Raw genomic sequence first — 26,500 nt, 5'->3', positions numbered from 1 at the left:
GCACGCTAGACGAAAAGCAAGAGGCAGACGAAGACGCGGCCGACTGAAGAGCGACCAGTGGAGAAGGAAGAAGCTGAAAAGCGACCCGACCTACACTAAGGTTTATTTGAAAAAAATGATGCTCAATCATGTCCTTCCTAGGCGGTCCATGGAACCCGCACGACAGCGTCAGACTGTCACACCTAGCTTCGTATTTCAAGAGACGAGGTGTTTCTCCGATTGTTGTCATGCTTCAAATTGTGAGCTCGATAAGGCGCACTTAAAATCTTTTAAATTGAATGAATGAGGGGTTCTCAGTTGTCATTCAAAAAGCGCTTTGAGTGTCTAAAAAAGCGCTAATAAATCTAATCTATTATTACTTTAGTTGTTACCTGCAAGCTATGTCGTGTCTCTGCATTCTGGGGTCACGTTGAAAGCAATAGACGACAATTATCGTTGTATCAGTATACATGGCAATGTATACTGGATACGATTTTAAAGTATTTCGTAATTTTTAAAATTTATACCCGAGTTAGATAACATCATCTGGCGAACAAACTACTGTAATCAATGAATCAAAAGTATTACCGTATTTTCCGGATTATAAACCACTGTTTTTTTTAAACGGTTTAGCTAATTTATGGCTTTTTCTTCCGTAATGTTCTGCCAAATAGTTTTCTTAGAACACAAGCAGAAACGCTGAAAAGGTGTGTTATTGTTTGGGGTTTGAACCGGAAGTACAAGGGCCGTTCCGTCTACTGGTCATACATAGCGTTTCTACTCGTATGGTTTCTTCATTCATCACTCCAAGCAACGTTTGTAGGTTTTACAATATAACTAAAACAATTCTTACTTTCTGGTCCTAAACGGTCACATGTTTGATAGTAGTGTTTTCATGCATATTTGCGCATACTATTGTTATACAATCAGGTTAGCGTCGTTGACATTAGCTAATAAACCACTGCTTTTTATAAAATGGTGTAGCTAATTTATGGATTTTTTTTTCACTAACCGCCATGATTTTCTGCCAAATACTTTTCTGAGAACACAAGCATAGACACTGAAAATTTGTGTTATTGTTTGTGCTTTAAACTGGAAGTACAAGGGCCGTTCCGTCTACTAGTCATACATAGCGTTTCTACTCGTATGGTTTCTTCATTCCTCACTCCAAGCAACGTTTGTAAGTTTTACAATATAACTCAAACAATTCTTACTTTCCGGTCCTAAACGGTCACATGTTTTATAATAGTGTTTTCATGCGTATTTGAACGTACTATTATTATATAATCAGGCTAGCGTCGTTGACATTAGCTCATAAACCACTGCTTCTTATAAAACGGTGTATCTAAATTATGGATTTTTCTTCGCTAACGGCCATATTGTTCTGCCAAATAGTTTTCTTTAAATACAAGCAGAAACACTGAAAATGTGTGTTATTGTTTGTGCTTTAAACCGGAAGTACAAGGGCCGTTCCGTCTGCTGGTCATCCATTCCAGTTATACTCGCATGGTTTCTTCATTCATTACTCCGAGCAACATTTTTAGGTTTTACAATATATCTAAAACAATTCTTACTTTCTGGTATTAAACGGTCACATGTTTGATAGTAGTGTTTGCATGCATATTTTCACATATTATTGTTGTATAATCAAGCTAGCATCGTTGACATAAATAATAATAAACCACTGCTTTTTATAAAATGCTGTGGCTAATTTATGGATTTTTCTTCGCTAACAGCCATAATGTTCTGCCAGGTAGTTTTTTTTTTTAATTATTCTAACCATTCCAAAATCAACATATTCCGCTCATCCTGGACATTCAAACTAACACTTTTTCAAGTTCCAAACCAAATTCAGTTTTTTTTTTTCCTGGAAATTCCAACTGTTCAACAGACAAACTATTCTTAGATTCTTTCAGAATTTCAGTTCAACTTCAGCATTGGAGCATTCACACGCAATTCCTTCAGGAATCGCCTCATCCAGTTACAGTTGTGGTCAAAAGTTTACATACACTTGTAAAGAACATAATGTTATGGCTGTCTTGAGTTTCAAGTCATTTCTACAACTCATATCTGACTATAGAAATGTTAGGGCACAATATTGTACAACATTTTAATTTTCCTGAAGGAACTCTCCTGACGGAATGAATAAAGTACTATCTAATCTAATGCGCAGTTCGGTAACGTAAAAACAAAAGATGTTGACTCGATTCCACAAATGAGCAAAGAAGTTGCTACTACACGAGAAAACATGGACGCCAAAAAATCTGAATATTAGTGGGTTGGTGTCGTGGCTGTAGAGGAAGTGGCCAGATGGTGAAAAACAACTGTAAAAAGGCAAGTGATCATGCTGAGCACACACACAACGTAGCTCAACCAAAGATGACGTAAAAGTCGCAAACAGGTCGCATTGCCATTTTGATTGCAGTGATAGTTCTGTATGTTGTTAATGCTCCGATATTGGATATAAGTTTAAAAAAAAAAAGTATTTTGTTGGCTTGCATCTGGAGTTGGCCCGATACCAATATTTTGGTGCTGCTACTAAAATGTATTTTGATACTTTTACAAAAGAAGGGCACCACAAAAAATGGCATTATTGGCTTTATTTTCACACAAAAAATCTTAGGTTACATTAAACATATGTTTCCTGGGACGGCGTGGCGCAGTGAAAAGGAGTGGCCGTGCACAACCCGAGGGTCCCTGGTTCAATCCCCACCTAGTACCAACCGCGTCCCGTCCGTTGTGTCCTGAGCAAGACACTTCACTCTTGCTCCTGATGGGTGCTGGTTAGCGCCTTGCATGGCAGCTCCCTCCATCAGTGTGTGAATGTGTGTGTGAATGGGTGAATGTGGAAGTAGTGTCAAAGCGCTTTGAGTACCTTGAAGGTAGAAAAGCGCTATACAAGTACAACCCATTTATCATTTATTTATTAATATGTTTGGAGGAGAAAAGGTGAAGCCTTTAATACCAGGAACACAATTCCTACTGTCAAGCATGGTGGTGATAGTATTATGATCTGGGCCTGTTTTGCTGCCAATGGAACTGGTGCTTTACGGATAGTACATAGGATGTTCAGGACAACCTAAAATGATCAGCCCGGAGGTTGGGTCTTGGGCACAGTTGGATGTTCCAACAGGACAATGACCCCAAACACATGTCAAAAGCGGTAAAGTGATCAGGCTATAATTAAGGTTTTGGAATGGCCTTCCCAAAATCCTGACTTAAACGTGATGACAATGCTGAAGAAATAAGTCCATGTCAGAAAACTAAACACATTTAGCTGAACTGCACCAATTTTGTCAGTCGGCCTCTGGGGTTCTACGAAGCCTCCCTCCAAACCTGACTAAATAACAAGTCACCATGAACGGCACCATGTCCCCTCCTCTCTCAGTAAGCTGTGGAGTCCCCCAAGGCAGTATATTAGGACCCTTACTGTTCCTAATATACGTAAATGACATGCCATCAGCATGCCACTGTGAATTGTTCCTGTTTGTGGATGACTCGGCCCTGCTGGTATCCGGCAAGGACAAGTCACAGGTGGAACAAATCCTCAGTGCTGAACTCCTTAATATTTGCACCTGGCTCGCCGACAACAAGCTATCCATACACTTAGGTAAAACGGAATCCATCCTATTTGGGTCCCATATCAAACTTAAGAAGGTCAGTGACTTCACTATAAAAGTGTGTGACGTTGTTATCACCAGGAAGGATGAGATCACCTACCTAGGTTCCATTCTAGAGGCTAATCTTTCCTGTGATAAAATGGCAACCAAGGTGATCAAAAAGGTTAACCAAAGAACGAGATTCCTCTACAGAATCTCCTCTCTGGTCAACAAAAGCACCTTGAGGATTCTAGCGGGAACTCTCATTCAACCCTTCTTCGATTACGCTTGCACCTCCTGGTACCCCAGCACCTCCAAAACCCTCAAATCTAGACTCCAAACATCCCAGAATAAGCTACTCCGGTTACCTTTAGACCTCCACCCCAGATCACACCTCAATCCAACCCACTTCTCCAAAGTGGGCCCGGCTCAGGGTGGAGGACAGAGTAAAACAACTTGCACTGAGCCTAGTCTATAAAATCCGCTACACCTCCTTGATACCGAAGTACATGTCGAACTACTTCCTTAACGTAAAAGACCGCCATAACCACAACACCAGGGGGAGCTCCACAAACCACGTTAAACCCAGATTTCGATCTAACAAAGGTCTTAACTCATTCTCTTTCTATGTCACATCAATGTGGAATGCACTCCCAACAGGTATAAAAGTAAGTGCATCTCTATATTCCTTCAAAACCGCTCTAAAACAACACCTCCAGGCAACTTCAACACTTTACTAATACCCTCCTCCATTCACATCCCATCTCCCCGGATTATAAACAACTCAAATGTACTTCTAATGTATGTACTTGTTCTTATGCTATGTGAACTCACTATGTTCTCTGCTGGCTGTACATATCCTACTAAATAAGACCTACACTGTTTCAATGTCCACATTTCTCTGTTGATGCAATTGTTGATGACTGAAGTTCTGATATCAACCAAAGCTCCTCATCCCACCCCCCGGATCATAAATAATGTAAATAATTCAATGTACATACTATGATGATTAACTTGTGTGATGACTGTATTATGTTGATAGTATATATTTGTACCATGAATTGATTAACGTGGACCCCGACTTAAACAAGTTGAAAAACTTATTCGGGTGTTACCATTTAGTGGTCAATTGTACGGAATATGTACTGAACTGTGCAATCTACTAATAAAAGTATCAATCAATCAGTCAAAAGTCAAGAGGAGTGGTCAAAAATTCAACCAGAAGCTTGCCAGAATGGATGGCTACCAAAAGCGCCTTATTGTGGTGAAACTTGCCAAGGGACATGTAACCAAATATTAACATTTTTGACCATCAGATTTGGTCAGTTTTTCAGTGCACCCATAATAAATTCATAAAAGAACTAAACTTCACGATTTATTTTTTTGTGACCAACAATATGTGCTCCAATCAGTCCATCACAAAATATAAGAGTTGTAGAAATGATCGGAAACTCAAGACAGCCTTGACATTATGTTCTATACAAGTGGATGTACAACTATATATTAGACCAGTGGTTCTTGACCCGTGTTCGATCGAACCCTATGGGTTCGGTCAGTCGGCCTCTGGGGTTCGACGGAGCCTCCGTCCAAACCTGACTAAATAACAAGTTCAATGTTTTATTATTATAATCAAATCACAGCAATCATTTCCATGGGATTATTTTATTAGAGCTTATTTATTTTGAACAAGGTTAAATATAGTTTTCCATACAACACAATGAGAATGTTATATTGCTCAATTATTCTACCTTATTTCAATCATTGGAGGAGTTCAAGTACCTAGGAGTCTTGTTCACGAGTGAGGGAAGAGTGGATCGTGAGATCGACAGGCGGATCGGTGCGGCGTCTTCAGTAATGCGAACGTTGTATCGATCCGTTGTGGGGAAGAAGGAGCTGAGCCGGAAGGCAAAGCTCTCAATTTACCGATCGATCTACGTTCCCATCCTCACCTATGGTCATGAGCTTTGGGTCATGACCGAAAGGATAAGATCACGGGTACAAGCGGCCGAAATGAGTTTCCTCCGCCGTGTGGCGGGGCTCTCCCTTAGAGATAGGGTGAGAAGCTCTGCCATCCGGGAGGAACTCAAAGTAAAGCCGCTGCTCCTCCACATCGAGAGGAGCCAGATGAGGTGGTTCAGGCATCTGGTCAGGATGCCACCCGAACGCCTCCCTAGGGAGGTGTTTAGGGCACGTCCAACCGGTAGGAGGCCACGGGGAAGACCCAGGACACGTTGGGAAGACTATGTCTCCCGGCTGGCCTGGGAACGCCTCGGGATCCACCGGGAAGAGCTGGACGAAGTGGCTGGAGATAGGGAAGTCTGGGCTTCCCTGCTTAGGCTGCTGCCCCCGCGACCCGACCTCGGATAAGCGGAAGATGATGGATGGATGGATTTCAATTATTGTGCAGAAATATGGGGAAATACATATCATAGCAACATAATGCCTTTATTTCTTTCACAGAAAAGAGCAATTCGAATCATTTTTAAAGTAGGATATATCCACTCTTCATTAGGTCAGGATTACTAAAACTAAAAGACATTGTAGAATTGAATACACTATTAATGATGTTCAAAGCGAGAAATAAAGTTCTTCCGAAGGACATACAAAAGTTATTTGTGTTCACATCTGAAGATGAGAACCACAGAAGGCCGTATGACTTTAAACATCCAAGAGCGCGAACACATTTGAAACAAATGTGCTTGTCTGTTGTTGGTGTGAAAGCATGGAATTCTCGAAACAAAGACTTAAAAAGCTGTAAGAATATCTTTGTATTTAACAAGAGTTATCAAAAGAGAAAACTGAAATGATATCAAACTGAGTTTTGATTTAGATTGGACGTGTCTTTGTGAAAGTGCTTAAAGGAAACTGGAAAAGTATGTTGGAGTTTGGGTGTTGGTGGAGTTATAAAGTCATCTAAAGTACTGTAATTTGTGTTAAAAAAAAAGGGGCAGATAAATATAAGAATATAATTCTTCCATCTTCTCCTTTCTGATCATGGAAATGTATAAGAAAAAACCCCAAAAACAAACAAAGTGTCAATTGTACGTGACTTGTAAATATGCATTTTCATGAAAGGAATAAAAATAAATGACGATCAATCAATCAATCAATCAATGTTTACTTATATAGTCCTAAATCACTAGTGTCTCAAAGGGCTGCACAAACCACTACGACATCCTCGGTAGGCCCACATAAGGGCAAGGAAAACTCACACCCAGTGGGACGTCGGTGACAATGATGACTATGAGAACCTTGGAGAGGAGGAAAGCAATGGATATCGAGCGGGTCCAACATGATACTGTGAAAGTTCAATCCATAATGGATCCAACACAGTCGCGAGAGTCCAGTCCAAAGCGGATCCAACACAGCAGCGAGAGTCCCGTTCACAGCGGAGCCAGCAGGAAACCATCCCAAGCGGAGGCGTATCAGCAGCGCAGAGATGTCCCCAGCCGATACACAGGCAAGCAGTACATGGCCACCGGATCGGACCGGACCCCCTCCACAAGGGAGAGTGGGACATAGGAGAAAAAGAAAAGAAACGGCAGATCAACTGGTCTAAAAAGGGAGTCTATTTAAAGGCTAGAGTATACAAATGAGTTTTAAGGTGAGACTTAAATGCTTCTACTGAGGTGGCATCTCGAACTGTTACCGGGAGGGCATTCCAGAGTACTGGAGCCCGAACGGAAAACGCTCTATAGCCCGCAGACTTTTTTTTGGGCTTTGGAAATCACTAATAAGCCGGAGTCCTTTGAACGCAGATTTCTTGCCGGGACATATGGTACAATACAATCGGCAAGATAGGATGGAGCTAGACCGTGATGATCATGATGATTTGTGGGTTCTTCCGAGGATGTTGTAGTCGTAATGATTTGTGCAGTCCTTTGAGACATTTGTGATTTGGGGCTATATAAATAAACATTGATTGATTGATTGATTGATGATCATTTTCTATTATAAGTGTTTTAGGCCCACTTACAATGACATTAAAAAAATAAAAAATGTTCATGAGGTCTGTACAAGGTAGGGTTGGAAATAATTTGTACCCCTTTCAGATATGGCATTTAGGCACCACTAAACATTCCCATGTTGCAAAATGAGATGTAAACATGGGATCATGTGTACATTCCTTTAACTTTGTTTGTAAAATATATCTTTATTAGTATTTCTTTAATAGAATAACATTAAATTCGGAAGAAAAAATATATTTTTTTTACTAAAGAATGCACTTATGAAACTGGTACCTCCAACAAGGTTAAGAACCTCTGTGTTAGACTTTCATCCAGTATTTTTGGGGTTAGGCAGTTCTAGAGAAGCACATCCCTTCACTGACTCTCCATGTCGTTATGGCACAGCCTCAAAATCAATAGACTGTGGACATTACTAAAAAGGGTGCACCGTGATCCAGCTGACAGGTCTCACAAAGAAGACCGCCCTTTTTTGCGGATCGCCTCGGATCTACAGAGTTGTCTGTCGGCTGGATATTTGGTCCTTTTTGTGTGTTCGGAAGGAACAAGCTGTTGCGTTTCTGTCACAGACTTCGGATCGCGCTCATCCACGGTGCGACAACCCCCGGAAGAGATAGTCTGGCGGACGTGTGAGGAAGTGGTCCGGGGTGGGGGGGAGCGCACACCGCCCTTCGAGATTTGGCAGCCCTGGATGAGCAGTAAGCCCGCTTGGAGAGAGGAGGACAGGAGGAGGTACCGGCTGTCAAGATGACAGATCCAGAAGCGCAAGACGGCCAGGCTGATAAGAAGAACTGTTCCGACAACAATGGAGCCGAGCACCAGTGCGGGGTCCAGAAAGCCTCCGGCACACCGAGGCAGCACCAACACGAGCACCACAGCTCGCTGTCCAATGTGGAGGAACTTGAGGAGTTCGAAGAGTTTGTTTTAGATTTTGACGACTACGACTTGCTGGAGTCGATCCACTCTCAACTGGGGTCGCCGCTCGACCACTCCATCCGTAAGTGTCTTTCTGTGGGAACCGGGACGTACCGTTTCTCTCTGTTTGGTCCCAGGTCGTGTCCATCGTGATATGGTAAAGTTTTTGGTCCCATGTTGAGCCGTGTAATCAATGGATGCGAGTTTCCACTGGTCACGGAGCTTGATTAATGGTATGGGGGACATCCATGTCAGAGAGTACTGAGTTGGTCTACGGTATCGAGCGGAATGCTGCTGTTTCCGTTTTTTTCATTGATCCGATGGCTTCCATTTGGCTTGGGGCTCCGCCACAGCTGGAGCGGAAAGACATTTCATTGACAATCTGTGTGTGATTCGGGTACGGCCATCGGTATTTATTTATTTGTTTTTACTTTAAAGGCATTTTTTTTGTATACTCTGATTCTGAAAAACCCTTAAATGACATTCAGCTAGTCCAGGTTACGCCAAATTTCAAACTAAGGTGGTGGTTTCGATTCGAAACCCGAAACCAGTGAAGTTGGCACGCTGTGTAGTCCGTTAATAAAAACAGAATACAACAATTTGCAAATCCTTTTCAACTTATTTTCAATTGAATAGACTGCAAAGACAAGATATTCAATGTTCAAACTGAGAAACTTGTTATTTTTTTTCTAATAATCATTAACTTAGAATTTAATGGCAGCAAAACATTGCAAAAAAAAGTTGGCACAGGGGCATTTTTACCACTGTGTTACATGGCCTTTCCTTTTAAAAGCACTCAGTTAAAGTTTTGTCAAACTTGCACTAGGGCGTGGATTGTTTTTCCCAGACAAAGGAAAGTTGACACGAGCAAGACGTGAATGTATGGGTTGTACTTTTTTTAATAGCGCTTTTCTACCTTCAAGGTTCTCAAAGCGCTTTGACACTACTTCCACATTTACCCATTCACACACACATTCACACACTGATGGAGGGAGCTGCCATGCAAGGCGCTAACCAGCACCCATCAGGAGCAAGGGTGAAGTGTCTTGCTCAGGACACAACGGACTTGACCAGGTTGGTACTAGGTGGGGATTGAACCAGGGACCCTCGGGTTGCGCACGGCCACTTTCCCCACTGCGCCATGCCGTCATATGTAAGTGCATATTTATTTCTTATACTAACAAACTACAAAAAGGAAGCTAACAAAAGGCGCGCACGAAGGCGGAAGTACAAAGCTTGGCTATACAACAAAAACTAGCACTATGGCATGATTATGAACAAAAAAACTAAACTCAATAACTCTGACATAAAAAAAACAAAAAACTTACCTGGCATGGGAAGGAGGGAAACTATGGACAGTGTGGTTAACAGGCATGGCATGGCATGAAGGGAGTTGAGGTAAAGTCGCCAGCCTGACCACCTGGCAACTACAGGTTTAAATAATACAGGTGATTGAACAGGTGTGTGACATGACGTTAATGTAAGTGCATATTTATTTGTTATACTAAAAACTACAAAAAGGAAGCAAACAAAAGGCGCACACGAAGGCGGAAGTACAAAGCTTGGCTATACAACAAAAACTAGCACTATGGCATGATTATGAACAAAAAAAACCAAATTCAATAACTCTGACATAAAAAAAAACAAAAAACTTACGTGGCATGGGAAGGAGGGAAACTATGGACAGTGTGGTTAACAGGCATGGCATGGCATGAAGGGAGTTGAGGTAAAGTCGCCAGGCTGACCACCTGGCAACTACAGGTTTAAATAATACAGGTGATTGAACATGACAGGTGAAACCAATGAGTTGCTATGGTAACAAAATAAACCAGGAAGGGCAAAAACAGGAACTGATTGTCCAAAAAACCAAACCGAACATGACCAGAACCAAACATGATTCCATAGACGTGACAAGTTTAGGAACTAAGGGGACCAATTTTTGAAGCTTTTCAGGGGGAATTATTTCCCATTCTTGCTTGATGTACATCTTAAGTTGTTCAACAGTCCGGGGTTTCCGTTGTGGTATTTTGGGTTTTATAATGCGCCACAAATTTTCAACGGGAGACAGGTCTGGACTACAGGCAGGCCGGTCTATTACCCGCACTCTTTTACTATGAAGCCACGCTGTTGTAACAGGTGGCTTGGCATTGTCTTGCTGAAATAAGTAGGAGCGTCCATGATAACATTGCTTGGATGGGAACATATTTTGCTCCAAAATCTGTACATAACTTTCACCATTAATGGTGCCTTCACAGATGTGTAAGTTACCAATACACTCCCATACCATCACTGATTCTGGCTTTTGAACTTTGCGCCTACAATAATCCGGATGGTTCTTTTTCTCTTTGGCCCGGAGGACACGACGTCCACAGGTTCCAAAAAAACAATTTGAAATGTGGACTCGTCTGAACACAGAACACTTTTATACTTTGCATCAGTCCATCCTAGATGAGCTCGGGCCCAGCAAAGCCGGCGGCATTTCTGGGTGTTGTTGATGAATGGGTATCGATTTGCATAGCACCGTTTTAACTTGCACTTACAGATGTAGCCGCAAACTGTAGTTATTGATAGTGGTTTTCTGAAGTGTTCCTGAGCCCATGTGGTGATATCCTTTACACACTGATGTCGTTTTTTTTGACGCGGTACTGCCTGAGTGATCGCTTACGTGCAGTGATTCCTCCAGATTCTCTGAACCTTTTGATGATATTATGGACCGTGGATGTTGAAATCCCTAAATTTCTTGCAATTGCACTTTGAGAAACGTTGTTCTTAAACTGTTTGACTATTTGCTCACGCAGTTGTGGACAAAGGGGTGTACTTCGCCCCGTCCTTTCTTGTGAAAGACTGAGCATTATTTGGGAAGATGTTTTTATACCCAATCATGGCACCCACCTGTTCCCAGTTAGCCTGTGGGATGTTCCAAATAAGTGTTTGATGAGCATTTGTCAACTTTCTCAGTCTTTTTTTGCCATTTGTGCCAGCTTTTTTTAGACATGTTGCAGGCGTCAAATTCCAATTGAGCTAATATTTGCAAAAAATAACGGTTACCAGTATCTTGTCTTTGCGTTCTATTCAGTTGAATATTGGTTGAAAATGATTTGCAAATCATTGTATTCTGGATTTATTTTGAATTGACACAACATGACAACTTCACTGGTTTTGGGTTTTGCAGTATCGACCATCTACTGATACAACCCTTCGTATCGACACCACCGATTTATGGATCTGTGTACAGACTGTGACAGTACTGACATTCCAAGGGTTGCTGCTATATTTTCTAGGGATGTGCAGAGCCATCAACCACCGATCAGTATCGATTTATTTTTGTAAAAACTTATATGATCACCATTGCCGATTATTTGTTTACAAACTGAAAGAATGATTCCTTGGACTCGGAAAGACTTTGAGGGCAAAAAACAAACGATTTGAAAGAGTCATAGTATATTTTTTTTTTTATTTTGTTTAGGTAATGTGTACTTTAGATTTTGTTTTGAAAGTGTTATAGCAAATGGACAAATTGACTTTGTTTAGCTCAAACAATTGCATGTAATAACAAAAAAAAATAGGGAACTAGTTTAAAAATTGTGTCGATGTTGTTAAACTTCAATTTATGTACAGTTAAGACGTGATTGATATAGATAATATTTTTTTGATTCCTTCAGGTAAATTAAAACTAGTATTAAAAAAATTAGTATTGGTATCTGCCAATCTCGCTCCTCGATTGGAATCGGCAACAAGAAATCCTGATTTGAACATTCCTAGTATTATCCTCGTTCTGGACTCTTAAAGTATTAATCTACTCGTTAAAACTACCATATTTTTGCTTATCGACAAACACATGCAAAGATCACTCAACACCCTGTGGACGACTTTCCCTGTCGCCGCTCGGGTTCCACTGACCACCAAGGAAGGACATCGCTTTAGCAGGTTTGACTCTTTTATTTTTCAATAAGGCCGTCGTCGTCGCTCCCACTGCTCGCTCCTCCGTGTTTCGCTCTCCGTCTCTCGCACTCCGGTCCGCTCTTCAGTCGGCCGCGTCTCTGTCTCTTGTGTCTTGCTCTTTCTTGCTTCTTGGTCGCTGTTGCCGGTTCTCCTACTCCTTCCGTGATCTCTCCTCCTTCTCCCCTTTTATACATCATGAGGAGATGGGTTAATCGTTTCCGGGTGTGTGAGCCACGCACCTGAATTAGATTGCAGCTGCGTCGCTCTCCACTCTGCCGCATTCTCCGCCTCCATGCCGCCATCTTGGGCAGGGCTGCAGCATGCCCTCCCCCGCCATCGGCCCGTCTTCTCCGCCTCTCCACATTCCCGTTCCCAGTTATCTCTGATAACCACCACCTTTCATTAGACGTTTCTAACGGGTTGCCTTCGGTCTGGGATCTTCCACATCACGGTCTGAATCAATGATAGTAATGACCGTGATCATCTTTGCAACAAATTTGACTCTGAAGTCAATCATTCTGTTCCGTGCAGGTCACAGATTCGAGGACAACCCCGGGGTGAGACGTCACCTGGTGAAGAAGTCCTCCAGATGCCAGCTGGGCCGGACAAGTAACAGTTCCACGCCGCTATGCAGCTTGAAGAAGAAGAAAAGAGCAGCAGACAAGAAGACTCATGAGGTTTGTGGCCAACACCCAACTTTTTTACCGACCTGAGGAATCGATTGTTGTGTATTTGAACCACCCGTATTTTTCGGACTATAAGGCGCACTTAAAATCCTTTTAATTTTTTCAAAAAAGCAGAAAATCAGCGTGCCTAATGTACGCCATAAATCTGGCTTTGTTTACGGACCTCAAAGGTATTTTATGTGGTACATGGTGTAATGATTAGTGTGACCAGTAGATGGCAGTCATACATAAGAGATACGTGTAAACTGCAAGCTGATGCCAGTAAACAACACCAAAACTTTATATGTTCCATTGAGAATATGGAACATTACACACAGCGCTCAAAAACATGTCAAAATGATTTTTGGTAAGCTATGAAACCGCACCGCTTGATGGATTGTCGCCGCATTCAACATACGAGTATTATTATGGTGTGTGTATAAGGCAGGGGTCACCAACCTGTTTGAAACCAAGAGCTACTTCTTGGGTACTGATTAATGCGAAGGGCTACCAGCTTGATACACACTTAAATAAATTGCCAGAAATAGCCAATTTGCTCAATTTACCTTTAACTCTGTTATTATTAATAATTAATGATATTTATCTTTGTGGAAACACTGATCATCTTAATGATTTCTCATAATAAATATATATTTTTGATGACATGTTTTAAATAGGTTAAAATCCAATCTGCACTTTGTTAGAATATATAACAAATTGGACTAAGCTATATTTCTAACAAAGACAAATCATTATTTCTTATAGATTTTACAGAATTTTTTTTTTTTAAGAAATTCAAAAGACTTTGAAATAAGATTTCAATTTGATTCTACAGATATTCTAGATTTGCCAGAATATTTGTATTTTTATTTTAATCATAAGTTTGAAGAAATATTTCACAAATATTCTTCGTCGAAAAAACAGAAGTTAAAATGAAGAATTAAATTTAAATGTATTTATTATTCTTTACAATAAAAAAAATAAATTTACTTGAACATTGATTTAAATTGTCAGGAAAGAAGAGGAAGGAATTTAAAAGGTAAAAAGGTATATGTGTTTAAAAATCCTAAAATCATTTTTAAGGTTGTATTTTTTCTCTAAAATTGTCTTTGAAAGTTATAAGAAGCAAAGTAAAAAAATTAATGAATTTATTTAGTCTTTAAAATATTTTCTTGGATTTTCAAAATCTATTTGAGTTTTGTCCCTCTCAGAATTATAAATGTCGAGCAAAGCGAGACCAGCATGCTAGTAAATAAATACAATTAAAGAAATAGAGGCAGCTCACTGGTAAGTGCTGCTATTTGAGCTATTTTTAGAACAGGCCAGCAGGCGACTAATCTGGTCCTTATGGGCGACCTGGTGCCCGCGGGCACCGCGTTGGTGACCCCTGGTAAGACATTATCTGCCGTTTTGTTTCACAATGGTATGCAATAGCAACTTTTCTTACCTCCTGGTACCTGCTGATGTGTATTTGGGATCTGCATAAATCCTGAAAAATTGCGCCGGTCCGCCTTTGTAGTCTGTTGCGACATCGTAGTTGATAAGCTTCTTCTTTTCGATTATCTTCTTGTAATGGCACTGTTGCCATTTCTCATATAAAACAGTGAAAACTTCTTACTTATATCTGTCAGTAAACTCACCATGAAAGCGCTAAAACATACCCGTGTAGTGAGTTTACATTATTCACCCAAGGAACTTTAGTTTATTAGAGAGTTCCGGTCGGACGTTTTTTCGGGATGAGGATATGCTGCTCTGTTATTGATTGAAGTAAAGTCTGAATGTCATTAAAACAGTTAGCGCCATCTTTTGACACTTCTTACACTTTTTCCTTGCACGCTACACCGCTACAACAAAGATGACGGGGAGAAGACGTTTAAAATATTTTCTTGGATTTTCAAATTCTATTTGAGTTTTGTCTCTCTTAGAATTAAAAAGGTTGTGCAAAGCGAGACCAGCTTGCTAGTAAATAAATAAAATGTAAAAAATAGAGGCAGCTCACTGGTAAGTGCTCCTATTTTTAGAACAGGCCAGCGGGCGACTAATCTGGTCCTTATGGGCGACCTGGTGCCCGCGGGCACCGTGTTGGTGACCTCTGGTAAGACATTATCTGCCGTTTTGTTTCACAATGGTATGCAAAAGCAACTTTTCTTACCTCCTGGTACCTGCTGATGTGTATTTGGGATCTGCATAAATCCTGAAAAATTGCGCGGATCCGCCTTTGTAGTCTTTTGTGACATCGTAGTTGATAAGCTTCTTCTTTTTGTCTATCTTCTTGTTATGGCGCTGTTGCCATTTTTCATATAAAGTAGTGAAAACTTCTTACTTATATCCGTCAGTAAACTCACCATGACAGCGCTAAAACATACCCGTGTGGTGAGTTTACATTATTCACCCAAGGAACTTTAGTTTATAAGAGAGTTCCGGTCGGACGTTTTTTCTGGATGAGGATATGCTGCTCTGTTATTGATTGAAGTAAAGTCTGAATGTCATTAAAACAGTTAGCGCCATCTTTTGACACTTCTTACACTTTGTCCTTGCACGCTACACCGCTACAACAAAGATGACGGCGAGAAAGCGTTTAAAATATTTTCTTGGATTTTCATATTCTATTTGAGTTTTGTCTCTCTTAGAATTAAAAATGTCGAGCAAAGCGAGACCAGCTTGCTAGTAAATAAATAAAATGTAAAAAAATAGAGGCAGTTCACTGGTAAGTGCTGCTATTTGAGCTATTTTTAGAACAGGCCAACGGGCGACTAATCTGGTCCTTATGGGCGACCTGGTGCCCGCAGGCACCGCGTTGGTGACCCCTGGTAACGAGTGATTAATTTGGGTCCTGGTATTGATCCCTGAGGTACGCCACAGGATATATTTAAATTATGTTTATTAAGGAACTGAATTTCCGATAACACTTCTGCTGATTACATTTTGAAAACATGTTTTGTGTTCTTTATTCTGGAGTTCTCATACGTGCTTTGGTTCTCCAGTTGTTCGTAGAGCTGAACGAACTCATCGTGGAGAAGGACCATGAGATGCGTTGGAAGGAGCGCGCTCGCTGGATCAAGTTCGAAGAGGACGTGGAGGAGGAGACCGACCGCTGGGGGAAACCTCACGTGGCTTCACTCTCCTTCCGAAGTTTACTTGAGCTTCGACGCACCATCACTCATGGTAGATGTCGATTTAAGTACATTTTATTGAAACTTTGCAGACTGGGCAACATTGGTAATCACAATCACACAAACTCTGTCCAAGGCGCCATCCTCCTGGACCTTGAGCAGAACTCTCTGCCTGGAATTGCCCACTTGGTGGTGGAGACCATGATCATCTCTGATCAGATCAGGCCTGAGGACAGATCCTGTGTCCTCCGGGCTCTGCTTCTCAAACACAGGTCTGTTGTAGCATGTTGGCATATATGAGCTCACTGATAGTTTCACTTCACTGATTTATGATCTTTCCGCTTTTAAAGAACCAGACAAAATGTTAGATTAATATTTTGTGTTTCTAACAGTACTTGACATAACAACACAGGCCAAAAGTAGTATCTTCTCCCGTTACAAATTTGGGTAGTAGATTCATTTTCTTTGTTCAATAAGTGTAATCTTTAGGTTCTAATTAGTAAGTGGACACAAGCACACTTGTAATGTTAGCGCATTGTTATAAATATGGGATTTTTTTATTTTATTTTTGAAAATGACATCTGTTATCATTGCCATTTAGACGGCGTGGCGCACTGGGAGAGTGGCCGTGCGCAACCCAAGGGTCCCTGGTTCAAATCCCACCTAGTACCAACCTCGTCATGTCCGTTGTGTCCTGAGCAAGACACTTCACCCTTGCTCCTGATGGGTGCTGGTTGGCGCCTTGCATGGCAGCTCCCTCCATCAGTGTGTGAATGTGTGTGTGAATGGGTAAATGTGGAAGTAGTGTCAAAGCGCTTTGAGTACCTTGAAGGTAGAAAAACGCTATACAAGTACAACCCATTATTTCCAGCATTGTCCCTGAACAACGTTTTACCTTCTGATACAATACCGATATTGAAGCCTTGAGTATTGGCCGATAACGATATTAACCGGATACGATGTCAGCACAAATGTTAATTGGCGGTCCAGCTTTGCGCAAGTAACCACGATGGTATCAGAGATTTTAGATACAAGCCGATATCATCAGATACTTGCTATTTTGCTGATATAGGACCAATATCAATTCAATGTCAATACCAGATCGGGAAACCGTTAATAAATACATCTATTACAGGGGTGCCCACACTTTTTGACCCAGGGGTAGCATTGGGCTGGAGAAAAAAAATATATATATATATATATAATATATATATATATATATATATATATATATATATATACATATATGTGTGTGTATATATATGTGTGTATGTATATATATATATATATATACATATACATATATATATATATATATATATATATATATATATATATATATATATATATATATATATATACATGACCCAGGGGTAGCATTGGGCTCAAATAAAAAAAAAATAAAAAAAAAATATATATATATATATATATATATATATATATATATATATATATATATATATATGTATATACACACACACGCATGCATTCGTGGTCAAACGTTTACATACACTTGTGAAGGACATAATGTCATGGCTGTCATTGACAAAATTGGTGCAGTTCAGCTAAATGTGTTAGTTTACTGACATGGACTTGTTTCTTCAGCATTGTCCACATGTTATCAACGGGGTTTAAGCCAGGGAAGGCCATCTTAAAACTGTAATTATAACCTGATTTAGCCATCCTTTTACCACTTATGTGTGTGTATGTGTGTATATATATATATATATATATATATGTGTTTTATATATATATATATATATATATCTATGTGTGTGTGTGTTTATATATATATGTGTGTGTGTAAAACTTTGGACCTCCCTGGTCTAAACCAGTGGTCCCCAACCACTGGGCCGCCGAACAATTTTTTATTCTTTTTAAAATAAAAATAAAAATAAAAAATAAAAATAAAATTATTAAATCAACATAAAAAACACAATATACACTTACAATTAGTGCACCAACCACAAAAACCTCCCTTTTTCATGACAAAAAAAAAAGATCCCCTCCATCACCACAACCACCCCCGTCCCCGGGCCGCGAGACAAATTATTAAGCGTTGACCGGTCCGCTGATACAAAAAGGTTGGGGACCACTGGTCTAAACCCTAAAAGTGACCCTTTAACATGAAAAGTGTATTTTGCATATTCATCAATTTTATATTTGGGGTTATGCCAAATACTCAGCTACCATTTTTTTCCACATAAGAAATCAATGTCTTTGGAGGTGAGTTAAAGAATTACAAGCTGTTTTTAAACGGTGCTTTTGACTGTTTATAATTCTCACCCGGAAAATAGTCATGTGTGTTGTGATAGTCATGGCCAAAAGCTTTAGTAACTCTTAAACATCTAAATCTCCAATGATGGTAAATGTTATTGTAACTGAAAAACAAACCGGCCGTCCTTAATCCTTTTAATGATATAGTAGGAATTGAACTACATTGGAACACTGATCTGAGATGCCCTCTTCCATTCTTTTGGTTTGTCTTACAAAAAGGCTGACATCGGGAAGCCGCACTGGGAATTTCCAGAATGTTAGATTTAACGAGACTTGGCTCATCATTTGAACTTTCCTGTGGTTGACAGGGCTGCAGATGTTGGAACTGTACTGTGGTTGTGCCCGGCTTGAAAGCCTACGCCATCGCCAACGATGTTTTGCGTAATCAGCCGCGGCCTTCGGTCTCTACAAGTGTGTGTTGGGGGTTTACGTAGTACAAGGCAGCACACTAATAAAAACACGCAAATAATTTGTTTTTCAACAAATGTCTTTCTCGTGAGAAACCCTGGTCCAAATCTGCTGTTTTTTTTCTTTTTTTTTTTTTTTTTTTTAACTGTTGGCCGAGAAAATAAATAACATTACAGGAGTGGGCCAAAGAAAAGGTAAACTAAAATAAATACATAGAGTTGGTGTGGGCAGGGACCCTCAGATGGAGTTTTAGTGTGTCCCTAGATAAATGAGAGATTTTAATTATTATTATTATTATCCCAGTTTATTAGTAACGGACCCTTATTGGTCTGTACAAATGGAAACAAATGGACCCACTAAACCCAGTTGGTTCTATTTGTTCATTAAGGACCGAATGTCCCTTTGGGACAGAGAACACTATTGTATTTCTAAGGTTTTATTATTCTTTATTATTCCGCCGCCTCTTTGAGCTGTAATGTGACCCCCTTAACATGCTTCAAAACTCATTATATTTGACACACACATCAGGACTGGCAAAAAAACAAAACTCAAAATTGCGCTCTAGCGCCCCCTAGGAAAAAACACGGACAAAACGGCTTGTAACTTCCGTTAGTAATGCCGTAGAGATATGAAACAAAAACCTCTATGTAGGGCTCACTTAGACCTACATTTCATTCTTTAACATCCTTTAGCGAAAATCAACAGGAAGTTGGCAATTACCCAATCCAATCCAATCCACTTTATTTATACAGCACATTTAAACAACAATAACATTTCCAAAGTGCTTCACAGCCATGTTAAAAACAATATTAAAAAAACCCTAAAAAATAATATCATGCTCCACCAATGAGTGAATAAAACAAAAAAATAAAATAAAATAAAACCAATAAAAACAATATAAAAACAGATATGATTAAACACTCTTTTAAAGGGTAAAATCAATTAAAACAGTAAAATAAAAATCAAAGTGTATAAAAAACACAGAGGACAACAGAGGACCACACAACTCACGTAGTGTTAAAAGCCAAAGAATAAAAGTGGGTCTTAAGACAAGACTTAAAACACTCCACTGTGGAAGCAGTTTGAACATGGAGCGGCAGAGTGTTCCAGAGCTTAGGGCCTACCACAGAGAAGGCCCTGTCTCCCCTGGTCTTAAGTCTGGTCTTGGGCACCACGAGCTGGAACTGGCTCTCGGACCTCAGAAAAACAAAAGTTTTGTAAAAACCCGTCACCTTTTTTCAAACATTATCTCCTCTGAGCGCGTTTGTTGTGTCTGCTTCAAACTACTACAGGAGAGAGATTGAACCCTTCTGATTCAAAGTTGACGAAATATATTTTCTAACTGCTCCGATTTTGTATTTTACGAGCCTTCAAAGAACTGCTGCGCTGCTGCTGTCTCAAGATGGCCGCTTAAAAGCAGGAAGCACCAGCTTGACCGCACAATGCAGAGAAGGTAGGCACTGTGCGGGTAAAGATATGTTGACTGGGTGAAAGAAGGAGGCACCAGTTTGACTCCAGGATACAGAGAAGGTAGGTAATGTGAAGGTAAAGATATGTTGAATGGGTAAAGAAAGGAAACACTAGCAAAAGTCGATCTCGTCCATCGCTGCTTGTTATTATTGATATTGTACATGTGGGCCAGTGGAAAGAAATGTCTTAAAATCTATATTTAAATAGAGAATAAATATATATATATGTTGTTTATTTATTTTTGTTTCTCTGCCTTTTATATGAATTGTTTCTTTTGTCTTTTTCTACATGGTACCACAACTTTGAAAGTGTTAACATGTTAAAAAGCTAAAGGACATATTTGCAGTTTGATTGAAAGTTGTACATTAAGTGGTGATATACACAGCAGGTTAGGTTGTATTTTTGCCTCATCCTTCACTTCAAACATGAGTGAAAGACGCCTAGAGAATGCACTCCCGACCTAATGAGACCTGATAAATTCGAAAGAGAAATAGATACAGTATCATCTGGTCACACATGCAAATACATATATACATACATACATTGTCCCATTTACTCTCTGTAAAGCACCAGTTCCTCTGGCAGCAAAAAAGGCCCAGAGCATAATACTACCACCGCCATGCTTGACAGTAGTTGTGGTGTTCCTGAGATTAAAAGCTTCACATTTTCTCCTACAAACACATTGCTGTTTATTGTGGCCAGACAGCTCAATTTTTGTTTCATCGGACCACAGAACTTTCCTCCAGAAGAACTTATCTTTGTCCACGTGATGTCAGATGAAACGAAAATCGAGCTGTTTGACCACAATACTCAGCAATATGTTCGGAGAAGAAAAGGTGAGGCCTTTAATCCCAGGAACACCATCCCTACCGTCAAGCATAGTGGTGGTAGTATTATGCTCTGGGCTTGTTTTGCTGCCAAAGGAACTAGTGCTTTACAGAGAGTAAAATGGACAATAAAAAAGGAAGATTACCTCTAAATTATTCAGGAAAACCTAAAATCATCAGCCCGGAGGTTGGGTCTTGGGCGCAGTTGGATGTTCCAATAGGACAATGACCCGAAACAGACGTCAAATGTGGTAAAGGAATGGCTAAATCAGGCTAGAATTAAGGTTTTAGAAAGTGCTGTGGACAATGCTGAAGAAACAAGTCCATGTCAGAAAACCAACAAAATTAACTGAACTGCACCAATTTTGTCAAGAGTAGTGGTCAACAATTCAACCAGAAGCTTTCCAGAAGCTTGTGGATGGCTACCAAAAGCGTCTAATTGCAGTGAAACTTGCCAAGGGACCTGTAAGCAAATATTAACATTGCTGTATGTATACTTTTGACCCAGCAGATGTGGTCACATTTTCAGTAGACTCATAATAAATCCATAAAAGAACCAAACTTCATGAATATTTTATTTTTTGGGGACCAACAAGTATGTGCTCCAATCACTCCATCACAAAAAATAAGAATCGTAGAAATGATTGTTCTTTACAAGTGTATGTAAACGTTTGACCACGACTGTGTATGTATATATATATATATATATATATATATATACATATATATATCCATCCATCCATTTTCTACCGCTTATTCCCTTTCGGGGTCGCGGGGGGCGCTGGCGCCTATCTCAGCTACAATCGGGCGGAAGGCGGGGTACACCCTGGACAAGTCGCCACCTCATCGCAGGGCCAACACAGATAAACAGACAACATTCACACTCACATTCACACACTAGGGCCAATTTAGTGTTGCCAATCAACCTATCCCCAGGTGCATGTCTTTGGAAGTGGGAGGAAGCCGGAGTACCCGGAGGGAACCCACGCATTCACGGGGAGAACATGCAAACTCCACACAGAAAGATCCCGAGCCTGGATTTGAACCCAGGACTGCAGGACCTTCGTATTGTGAGGCAGACGCACTAACCCCTCTGCCACCGTGAAGCCATATATATATACATTTTTTAAATAAATATGCATGTATGTGTATATGTATATATGTTTATATATACACATGTGTATATATATATGTATATATACGTATGTATGTATACATGTATATATGTGTATATATATGTATGTATACATGTATATATATATATATATAAATATATAAAGGGGTGTGGGAAAAAATCGATTCGAATACGTTGTGCAATTCAGAATCGATTCTCATTTTAAAAAAATGTATTTTTTATTTTTAAATTTTTATTTTTTTGTTTTTAAATCAGATCCAACAAACCACTACACAGCAATACCATAACAATGCAATCCAATTCCAAAACCAAACCTGACCCGGCAACACTCAGAACTGCAATAAACAGAGCAATTGAGAGGAGACACAAACACGACACAGAACAAACCAAAAGTAGTGAAACAAAAATGAATATTATCAACAACAGTATCAATTTTAGTTATAATTTCAGCATAGCAGTGATTAAAAATCCCTCATTGACATTATCAGTAGACATTTATAAAAATAAAATAAAAGAACAATAGTGTCACAGTGGCTTACACTTGCATCGCATCTCATAAGCTTGACAACACACTGTGTCCAATATTTTCACAAATATAAAATAAGTCATATTTTTGGTCCGTTTAATAGTTAAAACCAATTTACATTATTGCAATCAGTTGATAAAACATTGTCCTTTACAATTATAAAAGCTTTTTTACAAAAATCTACTACTCTGCTAGCATGTCCGCAGACTGGGGTAGATCCTGCTGAAATCCTAGGTATTGAATGAATACAGAATCGTTTTGAATCGGAAAAATATCGTTTTTGAATCGAGAATCGAATCGAAAAAAATCGATATATTATCGAATCCTGACCCCAAGAATCCATATTGAATCGAATCGTGGGACACCCAAAGATTCACAGCCCTAATATATATGTATATATATATATATATATATATATATATATATATATATATATATACATATATACATAGTGTTGATGGAGCAAGCTACTTTTGCCATGTAGTTTATAGTGTGGCTACAATTCCATCCATCCATCTTCTTCCGCGTATCCGAGGTCGGGTCGCGGGGGTAGCAGCCTAAGCAGGGAAGCCCAGACTTCCCTCTCCCCAGCCACTTCGTCTAGCTCTTCCCGGGGGATCCCGAGGCGTTCCCAGGCCAGCCGGTAAAACATAATCTTCCCAACGTGTCCTGGGTCTTCCCCGTGGCCTCCTACCCGTTGGACGTGCCCTAAACACCTCCCTTGGGAGGCGTTCGGGATGCCCGAACCACCTCATCTGGCTCCTCTCCATGTGGAGGAGCAGCGGCTTTACTTTGAGTTCCTCCCGGATGACAGAGCTTCTCACCCTATCTCTAAGGGAGAGCCCCGCCACCCGGCGGAGGAAACTCATTTCGGCCGCTTGTACCCGTGATCTTATCCTTTCGGTCATGACCCAAAGCTCATGACCATAGGTGAGGATGGGAACGTAGATCGACCGGTAAATTGAGAGCTTTGCCTTCCGGCTCAGCTCCTTCTTCACCACAACGGATCGGTACAACGTCCGCATTACTGAAGACGCCGCGATACACTCTTCCCCGACTCGTGAACAAGACTCCTAGGTATTTGAACTCCTCCACTTGGGGCAGGGTCTCCTCCCCAACCCGGGAGAGAACCATGGACTCGGATTTGGCTACAATTCCCTGCGCTCCATTTACTCGATTTTAGTTTACAACATTTTCCAAGTATCTCGTCAATCACACGCCATCAAAATGGACAGTCCTGGACCTTCTCCAACCCACCTTGTACTGCGCAGAAGTCGACGAGGCCAAATAAAGATTGAATACACAACTTGTAGCTTTGTTCATTTCCAGTAACAGAAGGCCAGAACCCATACTTTTTTTTTTTTTTAGGAACATTGCAAAACTTCATTTTTATTTTTTGCGATAATCGGTATAGTAGTTCCTTGATATGCATTGTAAAAGATTCATTTTGACACCAATTGCACAGTGAATAAAATAGAGACACGGAGCCCGAATTCAAAGTGGGCCATCATGCGGTCATTGTCAGCCTTTCCACGTAAATTCCCAGCATATCACTGGCAGCTTCCACTGGGAAACCGACCCTCCGTCATTACAGTCATTATGAGACTGACATCAGATTTACAACGTGGAAAGAAACACATCGAGATGCTGTTAGAATCTGGCCCGTCGCTTTCGCGAGACCACTTGAAAGATCCCATCCCGTTAAGCACGATCCTCTCTGCAGTTCCACCTCCTTTTTAGTCAAGAGGTTGTTCCGTCCAATTTGGGTACCGGTCGCACCGGGCCATGTGGTCCTCGTGAGTGAGGTGATGTCACCATTGGACTTTACCAGTCGGGAGTGAAACGTGATTGGCAAACCTGTAAGCCAGGGGTGTCCGAACTTTTTCCACTTAGGGCCGCAGATTGAAAAATCAAAGCAAGCGGGGGCCATTTGGATATTTATTATGTTAAAAACCAATACTATATATGTACAAAAAATATACATTTGGGCCTCCACTCAGGCTTGATCCCGGGGACCCTAAAGCAGTGGCCCCCAACCACCGGGCCCAATTGGTACCGGGCCGCAGAAGAATTTTTTATTAATTTTTATTTAAAAAAAAATATATATATATATATATATATATATTTTTTTTTTTTATTAAATCAACATAAAAAACACAATATACACTTACAATTAGTGCACAAACCACAAAAACCTCCCTTTTTCATGACCAAAACGTCCCTTTTTCATGACAAAGAAAAAAAAAAAAAAAAAAAAAAAAGGACATTATGTTTTGTTTTCGTCATGTTTGGTCATGTTATGTTTTGGTTTTTTTTGGACATTCAGTTCTTGCGTTTTGCACTTCCTGATTTGTTTTCATCTCCATAGTAACCCATTGATTTTCACCTTACCCTCAAGTAGCGCCCCTGTCCTCAGCCCTCACACCTGTTACTAATCATTGTCATGGACATTATTTAAGCCATTCGTTTTCTGTCTTCGTCCTGGCAACTTCACTTTTCCCACTTTTCCTGTACCTACACATCCCGTATTATCTGCTTCATGCCTTGCTGTTCGTTTTTGTCCACGCCAAGTAAATTTCGTATTCATGCCACAGTGCAAGTGTTTTCGTTTCATGTTTGTCGTCCATCCATTTCCTACCGTTTATTCCCTTTTGGGGTGGCGGGGGGCGCTGATGCCTCTCTCAGCTACAATCGGGCGGAAGGCGCGGTACACCCTGGACAAGTCACCACTTTATCACAGGGCCAACACAGATAGACAGACAAAATTCACACTCACATTCACACACTAGTTTGCAGCATTTATGCTAGTCTTTTGTTTTTTCACTAGCCAAGTTTTTTTTTTCCGCCCTTGTGCATGTTTTTGTTTGCCTTTTGCCTTTGTAGTTTGTTTGTGTTCGTAGTATTATAAAATGTACTCACGTTCATGCCTGGCTCGTTCCAAATTCCCTCTGCGTCGGAGAAACAATCCAAATCCAAGTCCGTGCGTGGCAGGAATATTTAATGTGACGTTATTGGCGCTTTGAATAAGTCAATAATTCATAATGTCATTGATTTTGATTCATTATTATTTTTAAAAAGAAAGATACAGCCTGCATGGCAGCTTTGTGTTATTAGAGTCAACATTGCAACATTTTTTTGTTACATTTCACCTGTTGGCTCTTTTTATAACACTTTTTATGTTTTTTTTTTTTTTAATAGTTATTTTACAATGTGCCATGGGGCCGTTAAAAAATGACCTGTGGGCCGCAAATGGCCCCCGGGCCACACTTTGGACACCCTTGCCCTAAGCAAACCTGCACATACCTAACTCGACTTTATTTATTTATTTTTTTGCATTTTTTTTTTTGCCACAGCCATCCAAGTGACATGAAGCACCGTTTCCACCGCTACCAATCGTCCGCCAGCCTCCACGGGACTTTCAATCACAACAACGTCCCGGACACCAGCTTGCCCCTCGTCGCCGAAGAACACGGCGAACACCAGGACAGCAAAGGTCCTGTTTATGACCCAAAACAAGAAGTCTTCGTCAGCCTGTTCGTAAGTTTGCCTTATCTTATTGTAGCGTCTTCCAAAGAAAAAATCTCATAAGAGACACCAAACACACTGCAAAAACTGAAATCTAAGTAAGATTAAATAATAATTATTTTATTTTGTTTTTCATTTTAATTTTTTTAAATCT

The 26,500-nt window shown here is 40.3% G+C and overlaps 1 protein-coding gene across 2 annotated transcripts in view; it reads left to right on the top strand.

Annotated features, from left to right (window-relative positions):
- Positions 1–26,500, top strand: part of slc4a3 (solute carrier family 4 member 3) — a 114,243-nt gene that overhangs the window by 34,379 nt on the left and 53,364 nt on the right. The window contains exons 1-5 of one of the 2 annotated variants that reach the window (XM_061918401.1): positions 8,003–8,540; positions 12,932–13,077; positions 16,050–16,230; positions 16,315–16,450; positions 26,175–26,358. In XM_061918401.1, the coding sequence (XP_061774385.1) occupies positions 8,291–8,540; positions 12,932–13,077; positions 16,050–16,230; positions 16,315–16,450; positions 26,175–26,358 (897 nt within the window). In that variant the 5' untranslated portion in view covers positions 8,003–8,290. Of the gene's footprint in view, positions 1–8,002; positions 8,541–12,931; positions 13,078–16,049; positions 16,231–16,314; positions 16,451–26,174; positions 26,359–26,500 lie in introns of those variants that run through there. The other variant, XM_061918400.1, reaches the window with a different exon arrangement.

Source organism: Nerophis ophidion, linkage group LG13 (genome assembly GCF_033978795.1).
Source record: "Nerophis ophidion isolate RoL-2023_Sa linkage group LG13, RoL_Noph_v1.0, whole genome shotgun sequence".
Taxonomy (NCBI): Eukaryota; Metazoa; Chordata; class Actinopteri; order Syngnathiformes; family Syngnathidae; genus Nerophis; species Nerophis ophidion.
Note: the sequence above shows the minus strand (reverse complement) of the source record. Positions and strands in the feature narration are given on the sequence as shown.